This window comes from Fomitiporia mediterranea, assembly GCF_000271605.1.
Source record: "Fomitiporia mediterranea MF3/22 unplaced genomic scaffold FOMMEscaffold_10, whole genome shotgun sequence".
NCBI lineage: Eukaryota > Fungi > Basidiomycota > Agaricomycetes > Hymenochaetales > Hymenochaetaceae > Fomitiporia > Fomitiporia mediterranea.
Genome location: NW_006760395.1, coordinates 196,416 through 208,880, shown reverse-complemented (window position 1 = coordinate 208,880; position 12,465 = coordinate 196,416). Strand labels below are relative to the sequence as shown.

At 37.0% G+C, this 12,465-nt stretch overlaps 1 protein-coding gene across 1 annotated transcript; it reads right to left on the bottom strand.

Annotated features, from left to right (window-relative positions):
- Positions 1–679: 679 nt before the first annotated feature.
- Positions 680–12,080, bottom strand: FOMMEDRAFT_159521 (Aldo/keto reductase; the record flags this gene model as incomplete). The annotated part of the gene is made up of 5 exons (XM_007269705.1): positions 680–882; positions 940–1,118; positions 1,179–1,659; positions 1,721–2,072; positions 12,039–12,080. The coding sequence occupies 5 exons, from the start codon at positions 12,078–12,080 to the stop codon at positions 680–682; spliced, it is 1,257 nt and encodes a 418-aa protein (XP_007269767.1).
- Between the last annotated feature and the right edge of the window lie 385 nt (positions 12,081–12,465).

The following is a 12,465-nucleotide window of genomic DNA, read 5'->3' as shown; positions in this document are numbered from 1 at the left end:
AATTCCTGAGGGGTACTAGACAACAACAGAGACCTAGGGTTGATCAGACTCTTCAGTTCCTCAGTGTCTAGCAAGGGGTTTTGGTGCTAGGTGGGTACAGTCAAAAATATGTAAGGAAACTCACTGTTCCTCATAAGAGAATTCTAATTACTCTTAGTTCACTTAACTACTGACTGGGATAACCTAGTACTTAAGTAAAGGGTCAGAGGAAAAGAATCCCCTTTACCCAGCAATTGATACTGTCTTTTATAGGGTGGTACACATGTAAATACATGAGGAGGAAGTGTAACTAACTACAATGAGAATATATGTGCTTGTGGGTCCTACTGTGTAATGATCTAACACAATCAGCAATGTAGTAGTAATAAAATACAAACCAGTAAATCAAATCCTTACAGAAAGCATTAGTGACTAATTGGCATTAACTTGCCTTCAAAGAATACTGTATCTGCCCCTGCCCCCCCCCCCCCAGCAGGCTTGAACTAGCGTTTCGTCAACTAATAGTCTATAATCTTATGAGATAGGGTATGACAGCCGCGAGAGGTCGGCGGGTTTGTAGCACGACAGTCATCATCAAGCACAGCATATTCATTTGATCTGATCACTGTATCATTTCTGGCTAGGTAACCCATATTGGATCATTTCTGAACCCTTGAGCCTTCAACTATCCAGCAGAGGTTTATTCGCCTTTCCACTCAGCCAGTGGAATACAGTTTCCTTCAACATAGGTCATAAAGATCGGCGCGTAACGCTCGCCCTGGATGTCTGCAGCTTCGCTAAGTGCACGAATCGCACTGATGTCTTCCGACCCAAGCTGTACCTCAGCACCACCGGAGTTCTCTTCGACACGTTCGACCGATCGACAGCCCGGGATAGGGATATCTAAGTGTCTTATCAGAACTGGCATGCGTACAATATGAATTCCCAGTTTGAACTCACAGTTATTAGACGTTGCAAGGATCCAGGCAAGTGTAACCTGACTTGGTGTTGATTTATACTTGTCTGCAATTGCCTGTATCTTATCAGCTAGTGCAAGATTCTTCGGGAAGTTCTCTTCGGAGAAGCGAGGTAAACCAAGTCGGAAATCACCCTCTTCAAAGTCTGCGCGGGAGCGGTACCTGATGGATGTTTTACCAAAAGCTATGCAAAATGTGCCGAATTCGGCACTCAGTACTCACTTTCCAGATATCATTCCGCGACCAAGCGGGCTGTATGCGACGATAGCGACGCCAAGCTTCTGTGCAGCTTCTGCGAAGCCGTTCTTCTCAATGTCAAGGGTGAAAGGACTGAATTCCATTTGCGCTGCAACGACTTTCTCTCCAACACCCTTGACAGCTTTTGCACGTCGCAACGTCTCGACACTGCATTCACTCAACCCAATCCAGCGAATAGTCCCTTTCTCAAGCGGCTCACGGAGGGTTTCGAGCACAACTTCAATCGGAACCTTGGGATCGACGCGATGTTGGTAGTATAGGTCGATATAGTCCGTCCCAAGGCGTTTAAGAGAGCGCTCAAGTGCATATTTAATATAAGACGGTGCTGAGATGGGCTTGCCGCCTCCGAATTTGCCTTCCGGGTCACGACTGCCAAACTTGGTTGCGAGGAATATTTCCGACCGACGTCCAGTTTCAGCAAACCATTTCCCAAGGGTAAGCTCGGCTGAACAATAGCAAGACTCAACAAGTAGCGTAAACGAGCTGCCCTATAGTCGTGTACGTACTCGTCCCATAAACATCCGCACAGTCCCAGAATGTCATGCCACGATCAGCAGAATACGTTAGTGCCCTATATGCAGCCGCTTCATCAGTCTTGCCATAAAATGCACCGATGCCTATCACCAGGGCCTCGATTAGTATCTTATCTTTTGTTGAACGGTAAGTCATACCCATAGTACCAAGTCCGATAGCGCTGACTTCTGGGCCATGTGCGCCGAGACGACGTGTTAGCAGCTTCTTTGTGGAGGTCATATAATGAACTAGGAGAGTGGGTAGAATCACGGAGGCCTGAGGAGGGTGAGCAATTAAGGTCGCGGGAGTAAAGAGCCAGAAAGTATCTCGCCGCAGCGCTAATTTCTGCCCACGACATCAGCGACTCATCGCAGCTTATCAAGCTAACTAAATTTGTTTCTATTCTTGTCCTCTTGTCATATTGGCACAATGACTACTCGACTACATTATGCCGGAGGCTCTTGGAGAAAAGGACGCCACTATCATCAGGTTGGAAAAACATAGCAGGCCAATGGCCTGGAAATGCCAGCAGCACAAAATCATGCCAGTCTCGGCGAATCATCGATAGCGAGAGATCTAGAAGATGAACGACGGAGTGCTTGAAGTGATAGACACCACGCCAGGTCAGTCAGTTGAAAGGCGCTTGAGCCCTATAACGAGACTAAGAAGTAAGCACAGGGTTTAGGGACACGACAAAGCTGGTCTGTGGTCGTTAAAGTTGCGACCAGAGGATCTTTTTTCGCCGACACGCGTGACTCGTCGTGTACAGTCAAAAACCGCTCCTTTAAACACAACCGTTCCTTTAAACAGACTGTAATATCTTACCCAAATCTTAATATTATTTTATGAAAATTTAATACAAGGTATTACTATATGACCCGAATGTATATATAAAATTTGAGAGAAATTGAGCAAGAAATAAAATTAAGAAAAATCAGACAGTTAAAGAATTTAGTAAAATTGTCCTGTAGTAAACTTTGCAAATTTTCTGGTGATATTTCTATTAATCTAATCAAGTTGAAACTTTGCATATATGATTATTAGTATCCAAAATATACAGTTCTGCAGTTTTTATTTTAATACACTGAGTTGTACAATTTATTAAAAGTAAACATTAAGAAAAGTCAAGAAAGCGTGACAGAAAGAGAAATGATGGACACAATGATGTAATTTGCCAAACCTTTGTGTGAGAATCATGTCAGAGCATTTGCCATACCCTTGCTAATAAATTAGTGTTTTTTTACTCTTTTTTTCTGTTTGCTCACTCTCTATTCTACTTAGTACACTATAGTTAAGCATGCTAAGTTTAAATCTCTAAAAAAAGGGAGGAATTGGAGGAAAGGGAGAGGAATATGAGTCAAGCACATTAGGAAAAAGCCACATTGCTTATAATGTATTATAGACTTTGTAAAGTATAATGTAAGTATTGTATATATATTGTAATAAAATTATAAAGATCTTGCAGTTATTTGCAATGTATATACAATACTTATATTACTTTTACAAAGTCCACAATGTATTACTATGAATCTGACTTTTTCCCAATATAGTTGAGGCTTATCAGTTGGACCAAAAAAAGTCTCAGAGAGAGTGTCTAGGACTAAGAGGAGTGGCTAGTATGTTTAAAGGGGTTACAGTTGGAACATTAAGGAATAGGGTAGCTGGAATAAAGTCTATCCTAGAGTTTAATACTTTAAAATGCTGTTTAATGAAGGAGGACAATCAGACACTTACAGAACTTATTTGGATCTCTTCTAATCAAAGCTGCCTATTCAGTCATAATGATATTGAAAGGGCAGCTAATTAACTCCTTAAGGCATGATATGGTACAAGTTACAAGCCTGTAAGACTTACATTTGTTCAGAGATTACTAGAGTATTATTATACTAAGCTAAAAACTTACTAGAGTTCTCATCTTAATACACAATAAGTAAATAGCCTAAATCTAACAACTGTTAGTAAATGGTTTAACATTCTGAAGGAGGAAACTGTAAAATCTTTATAATTTTATTATAATATATATACTGTTACAATTCTCTGCTCTCATACCTTCAGTTCCAAGAGTTCTACACCCTTCTGTACTGGAACTCAGGACTTCTGTCCCTTAGGGGCACTGTCTATAGACTATATGCATGCTGACTCTTACTACTACCCTTCCTTACTTTATCATTCTATTCCTTTAACCACTCCTTCATTCTTTGTTCATTCTATAGTCTCTTACCCTTTGTCTATCCCTTCATTCTTTGTACCTTTATCTTTGACCTTCCTTTCTTTCATTCTTTGTAGCTTATCATTCTTAGTGGCTCATGCTCCCTGAGTACTCTTGTGTAGTTTAGTATATATAGGTGTACAAGATCAGACTAGTCCTGTAGTCTTGATCTTGTCTACTCTAGATAGTCCTGTACTCTTAGGCTCATTCTATATACTCTACTCTTGTCTCACTCTCTCTCTCTGCCTGTTCTGTGAGTTCCAACTATGTTCTAGTGCTCACATTCTGTATTTCTGTTGTGTAGGATAGTTGTAGCCTAGGTCCCCTTACTGAGCCTTCAGGTCCCCTCTATACTGTTACTAACATTAGATCAAGACTCTCTATTACTACTCTACAACTCTCCTATGTTTTGAGCATCAGTACTTACTGTTGTGTTGATCTCTTTTCTTTGTTCTGACCCTTTTACATTTTTAAATTTTAAACTTTCTAAACCCTTTTAAACTTTTACCACCCTTCTTCTATTCATTACCCTTTTTAGTTTAGTGCCAATTCCTTTGTAGTGTAAACATGGACCCTCCTACACTGACTGCCACCCCTGCTGTCCTACTAGATCAGTAGTTACAAGTAGAACTAGCTCAATATGTGTAGACCTCTATCTAAGAGGCCTTTACTAACTACATGCTTTCAGCCTCTTCAGAACCTGTTCTAATTGTTCTGGAAGTTACAACCTATTCTAGAAAGAAAGTGTATGTAGCTTGTCCTTCAGACTTTAATAGGTAGCACTTTGAGGACTTCTAACACTAAGTCAAACTATATGTAGCTACTACTTTGACTGATCTATCCTCAGACCTTAATTGTGTTCTATTTGTCCTCTCCTTTATGAAGGAAGGCAACATGGCCACCTAGGCTCAGAACTGGATTGAAGGCTATTAGATTGGAAGCCTGATCTGACTTTAGAACAATAAGTTGTATTCAGAATTCATAAGGCAACTCTGTACTTCCTTTATTGACTCAAATGAGAAGCACAATGTGTAGAACAAGCTTGTGTCTCTATAACAGGGCAAACATTCTACTAATACCTTCTTTCAGGAGTTTAATATCCTGGCCTAGAAGGCAGGATTTGTGCTTAGGTTTAATAATGTCCTTATTAGAATGCTTGAAAAAGCTCTCTACCTAGAACTGGTTAATAAGATTCTTAGAATAATGCTAGAACTAGTTACTTACACTGAGTAGAAGACACACACCATTTCCTTCAACCAAGCTACAGCTCAGATGTATTAAGTCTGTACAGAATGCCTACACATACATCCAGCTCTAACAGTTCTGAGCCCTCAGATTGATCTGCCTATTATTTGTAATCAATCTGTTCTAATAGACATTAGAGAAGCCTGAAAGTAAGGAGTATACTTTACTTACAGAAAGCTAGAGTACTAGATTAAGGACTGTCTACAGAAGTAACAGTATATTTGTCAGGTCATTAGAGTAATAATGAGTAACAAGCAGGATTTGTAGTAAGAAGCCTTTTCTACAAATCCAGAAGTCACCTTAGAACTCTTGAATCCTGACTATGTACTCTAGGATTTTGTAGAGGCCTAACAGTGAATGTAGTACTAAAGGGCTATGACTTGGATTTTTTAACAGTCACTTTTGATTCAATAGACACTGTAGGATTAGAAGTAAATAAAGTAAGAAAAGTAGAAAAAGTAAATCAACAAAATTATTTATTAGAAAGAAAAAAGCTGAAAACAAAAGTAGATAGTTCTCTTATTTCTTCTGATTCTTTTGATTCTTCTCTTCACACTTTATCTGAGTCTAAATCCACACTATCTGACTTATCACTTCTGTGTTCTAAGATCTTAGAACATTTGGAACACTACCTAGCCCTGTTTACTACTTAGTAGTTTGTCTATAGTATTAAGTAGGGATGGTCTTAGCTGAGTTTACAACTGAGAACATAGGTCTGTCCTTGTTGAAAGAGAGAGGTTAATAAGGAAATGTTAGTGTATATACTTACTCTCTTAGACAACAAGACTGTACAAGCTGTATGTTCCCTTCAGAACAAGTAGTAGTTTATTAGAGAATGTTCTAGACACTAGCTCCAGGTTCCTGTCCTCTTGGCTCCCTTCTCAGGATCCCCCCAGATCCAAACAATAACTCTGGTAGACAGTAGATACACTGGTTTGTACATTAATAAGGCTTTTGTGTAGGAACACCACCTCCCTACTTAACACATTCTACTTCCAATCCTAGTATACAATGTAGACAGAACCCTAAACTGGAATAGTCAGATTACCAAGTTTGTCTAACTATAAATAACCATTCAGGATTATGAGGAAAGTATTGAGTTCAGAGTTACTAACCTTAGAAAGACAGACATCTTTATTAGATTCAAATAGCTCAAGGCTTACAACCCTACTATTAACTAGTTAGAGTAGACACTTGTGTTCAATCAGTGTCCTAAGTCTTACAGCTACCTTATACTACTGTTCTGAGTAAATGTGAACACATATTCTAGTCAAGACAGAACAGAGTCAATCTGAAGAATGTCTAAGACAGAACTAGTCTAGAACCTTCTTAGAACAACTCTACTCTAGAACACACATAGACCCAGCCTGCCAGATTTTGTCCAAGAGTTCCCTAAAGTCTTTAGTAAAGAGGAATTTGACCAGCTTCCTAAACACTGTCCCTAGGACTATATAATTGAATTAACTGAGGGTTTTTAATCTAAGGATTGTAAGGTCTACCTACTCAATAGAGACAAGTAGAAGGTACTTGACAAGTTCCTTTAGGAAAATCTTCAGAACAGTCAGATCCAACCCTTAAAGTCCCTTATAGCCTCCCCTTTCTTCTTTGTTAAAAAGAAAGATAAGAAGCTCTACCTAGTCTAGAATTATTATTGTCTTAATAAGAGTACTGTTAAAAACAAGTATCTACTCCCTCTGATTCAGGAGCTCATTAATAAGACACATACATTCAGGGTTTTTACTAAGTTGGATGTTTGATAGAGATATAATAATATTTGAATCTAAGACAGAGATGAGTGGAAGACTGTGTTCCAAACTAATTGTAGATTGTACAAACTAATCATAATGTTTTTCAGACTAACCAACTTGCTCACAATGTTCTAGTCATTTATGAATCACATTCTTACAGATCTGATTAACTTAGAGTATGTTAGTATGTATCTAGACAACATTCTAATCTTCACCCAGACAGTCAAGTACTATTACTGACTAATCTGAGCAGTTCTACAACAGCTCTAAGATAATAAACTGTTCCTCTAAGAAGTAAAGTACTCTTTTGTACAGGAGTCAGTAGATTATCTAGGCTTTATGATTAGTGGAGGGGAGGTCTGTATGGATCTGGCAAAAGTAACTACAGTTTAGAACTAGCTACAATCTCAGAACCTGAAACAGGTTCAAGCATTCCTTAGGTTTGTAAACTACTACTAATACTTTATTCAAGGCTTTAGTACTATTACCTAGCCCCTTCACAATCTTACTAGTAAAGATGTTCCTTAGTAATAGAATGATCAGTAGTAGTCTGTGTTTGAGTCCCTTAAGTAGGCTATTACTAGTAAGCCTGTATTAGTAGTTCTAACAGTTGTGAACAAGTTCTGAGTCAAAGCTAACTCTTCTGACTTTGTGAATAGAGTAGTACTGTCCTAGTTCATTAATAGAAGGTAGTGTCTGATAGTGTTCTGATCAGAATCCCTCTCTACAACAGAACAGAACTACCCTATCTATAACAAGGAACTCCTTACAATTGTCTGTTCCTTAGAGGAGTAGTGTTAATATCTCCTTAGTACTGTACAGAAGTTTAAGATTTAGAGTGATCACCTTAATCTCTAGTACTTCTAGACACTTTAGAAGCTCAACCACTACTAAGCCTGCTAGATGTTAGAACTGTAGAACTATGACTTTGTACTGACTTACAAACTCAGAATGTAAATGACAAAAGCTGATTTACTCTTAAGACAAGTAGGTCATAAAAGGGGGGAGAATGATAACAAAAATCTTGTTCTCTTAGACAATTCCTGTTTTGTATCTGAGACAATCTAAGAGATCTGACTTGAATCCAAGAATGTTGACTTTGTCACCTGTATACAGTAAGCTCTGAGACACACACAGGACTAGGTTGTAGTAAAGCAGCTAAAGAAGCAGGCTAGGGATTAGGAGGAGGATGAGAATAGACAGGTTTACTAGGAAGGCTAACTGTATGTTCTAAAGGATCAGAAGCTGTAGGAGAACATTGTTCAAGCTTATTATGACAATCTGACTGTAGGACATTCAGGCTAACACAAAACACAGGAACTTATTACTCAGAACTACTAGTGGCTAGGAATATAGAGGGAAATCCTAAAGTACATAACTGGTTATAATACATGCTAACAGACTAAGGCCTACTAGACAAGGGTTCAGACTCTCCTACATTTGTATTAAATCCTGGATCACTCTTAGAAAGAAGTCTTAGTAGACCTGATCAGTAAGCTACCTGAGTCTTAGAGTTATAATACTATTTGTGTAATTGTCAACTAATTCTCTAAGTAAGTCTATACAGTTCTAACCTAAACAGAACTCACTTTTAAAGGTATAGTGTATATCTATTAGGATTATGTCTTCTAGTTGTATAAACTCTCTTAGAAGCTCATTCACAATTGTAGACTACAATTCAAGTCAAAATTCATGTAGGACTTGTATATACTTCTCAGAATTCAAGAGAACCCTTCTACTACATATTACTTATAGACTGACAGTCAAACTGAGTGAGTCAATCAGGAGATTGAGCTCTACCTCTGAATGTTCATTAATCATTAGTAATCAGATTAGTCTGAATGGTTAGCTCTGACAGAATTTGTACACAATAACTAGTAACACTTTACAACAGGACAGTCCCTATTCTTCCTTAATCATGAGAAACATCTGTACTAGGGGACAGTTCTGAACTGGAACAGTAGTTCTGAATCTGTAACAGACTTTGTAGAACAGATGTACAGAACCAGGGAGGACACACAAGCTCTTTTAGAGAAGGTAGTGTAAGTTATAAAGTAGAACTATGATTGGAAGAGGTCTATAGTCAAGGATTACCAGCCTGGTGACAAGGTTATGCTAGAAGCTACTAATCTGACCTTGGATTACTTAATGAAGAAGTTGGACAACAAGTGCTTCAGACCCTTTATTATTAAAAAGAAGGTTAGTGTCTCTACCTACAAACTCTAACTTCTAGTAACATAGAAGCACATACACCTAGTGTTTAATAAGGTTCTGTTGTCTTAGTACTACAATCCTAGTTTCCCTTCACAACAAAGACCCCCTCTGCCTCTACTAGAACTTATCAGCTCTGAACTAGAATACAAAGTAGAGTACATAGTAGATACTAAGCTACTGTATAGAAAACTCAAATTCCTTGTTTACTAGAAAGGGTACCTAGTTGAGGAGCACACTTGAGAACCTGCTAAGAACCTTACTCATACTCTTAAGACAATCCAAGATTTCTATCAGCTTCATCCTAGTACTCTACACAAACTCAGCCTTATAGATTTCCAAGCCCTACTGTTCTAACCTATACCTAAGCTACTAACCAAGTCCAATGTTTACTAATCAGGACAATTGGTTTTAGAGAGAGGGTAATGTTACAATTCTCTACTCTCATACCTTCAGTTCTGAGAGTTCTACACTCTTCTGTACTAGAACTCAGGACTTCTGTCCCTTAGAGGCACTGTTTATAGACTATATATATACTGACTCTTACTACTATCCTTCCTTACTTTATTATTCTATTCCTTTGACCACCCCTTCATTCTTTGTTCATTCTATAGTCTCTTACCCTTTGTCCATCCCTTCATTCTTTGTACCTTTATCTTTGACCTTTCTTTCTTTCATTCTTTGTAGCTTATTATTCTTAGTAGCTCATACTCCCTGAGTACTCTTGTATAGTTTAGTATATATAGGTGTACAAGATCAGACTGGTCCTGTAGTCTTGATCTTGTCTACTCTAGGTAGTCCTGTACTCTTAGACTTATTCTATATACTCTACTCTTGTCTCACTCTCTCTCTATTTGACATACTGTGTTTTACATCTTATTTACTAGTATAGTACAATGTATCTAGTATATAAGAGTGTGTATATATGTGTATATATCTAAGTACTATTCTAAACTCCCTGTCTTAACAGGTTATAAGCCTTGGTGGCTTGTAAATAGTACTATTAACACAAACAACACTACAAATACAACCTCTACCTCAGACATCTACCCCCCCTCCTAGTACTAGTGCTCCACCTACAAACACAACACCTCTAACAATAGTACAATCTACATTAACGTTTGAGTCTCCAAAGATTGACAACAATCAACTTACTATGTTCTTTAAAGACATAGAGAAGCTTATAGGTATAAAGAACTATAATATATGGTAACTATGCATTACAAATGTACTAGTAGTAATACTGCTCAATGACTATCTTACAAACAATCCCCCTAGCACAGATACAGACAGTACACACACAGGGAAACTATTGTATCATTTCATAACAAAGACAATATCAGATACAGTGTATGCTAACATTATAATACACAAAACAACAAAAGACCTTATGTAGGCACTAGCTGATCAATACAATACACAAACCATGTTGACTCACACAGTCAATATATTAGTGCTGTTCACAGCTAGAGGACACGTTTTGCAGTTTGACAAGATGCTAGACCAAATAGAACAAGTCTATACACAACTGGTAGCTCACAGTAAAGCACCAGATGATAATACTTACATCTCAGCAATAAATCTTGCTACTCTAAGAGAGTACAAGTGGGTTGTAACAATGATCAATAGGCAGAATGCACATTATAATAGTCTACCTACAGTTACTATAGCTCAACATCAGGTGTTCACACTGGCAAAATTAATTCATGAATTACACAACACATTTACTGAGTAGCAAACACAGAACCACCAGAATAAACATAGTACACTAAATAATAATAATAAAATAACAAATAATCACCCTCTATCCTTAGGGCCTACACAAGGTCAAACAAGAGGATGAGGACACAGTAGAGGCAATACAAAGTCTTACAAGACAACAAAATGTTACAATTGTAACAAATATGAACATATGTCCAAAGAGTGCTACAGTCTAGTAACAGACACTACAAAGGAAGCACGAAAAAAGCAAACAATAACAATGATGAATGTATCTATATTACAACAAATTACAGCTCAAACAATGAGTGCTATGCTTACAGACTCAGCAGTGTTTATTGACAAAGTAAACAAAATACTAACACTAGACACTATAAACAACAAACAAATGTAAGAAATACAAGGGGAATTCATGCTTGACGAATTCCTCAGGGAATATAACCCAAACATATGCATTAATACATGTTCTTACAGAATGACAAAACTTATGCATTACATTAACATACTCAATTCAGGTGCTAATATCCATGCTACACCCTATCTATTTCGATTAACAAACGTATGATATACAAACCCTATAAACGTTACAATTGCAAACAAAACAATAATCACACTCAGACAAAGTGGAGCAATGATAATTAGAATACAATGAGATACAAACAACAAACACAGAACAAACAAAACGAATGTAAGCAGTATTATGCTACATAACATATACTATCATCCCAATCTAAACTTTACATTAATCAGTAAAGTATTACTATGTAAAGCAGGACACAAATTAGTAAAAACAAACAATATGTGTACTATCTATTCACCTGCAAATAAAAAGATTGGAGAAATACAAGTACACAATAAGTTATATATGATAGTATCACATCATCATTACTAACAGAATGTTAACACAATAACTATAATTGACTTACACAAACAAATGGGTCATATTAACTTTGAGTATTTACACAAACTCATACAAAATCATTCTGAAATAATACAATGAAAAGTAACAGACAATAAGAACATATGATACAATGATTGTATGCATGCAAACATACAACATAACAATATACCTAAAATACAAACGTCTGTAATTTCTAAAACATACAGAGAATGTCTACATATTAATATATAGGGTCCAGCACCTATACAAGCATACAGCAAATACAAATACATACTTACAATTGTTGATGATGCTACATGATGGGCAGATATGATACTCATGCATCATAAAAGTGATACATTTACTGAATACATTAAATACACTACAAAATTATTTACACAATACAGTATAAAAGTAAAAACACTACAAAGTGATAACAATACTGTCTTCCTAAGTAATGACTTTACAGTGTACATAGAAAGTCAAGGAACTATACAATGATTAACAGTACATGATACCCTACAACAAAACAGAGTTGCAGAACATATGCACAAAACAATATTTAACAGAGTACAAACGTGTCTATTAATGTCTAAATTACCTGCAAAATTATGGGTATATGCTACACAATACTAAATGTTTATTCATAATCAAACACTATGTACTACAATAAATTTTGCAATACTATATTACAAATGGTTTAACAAACAATATGCTATTAATAAC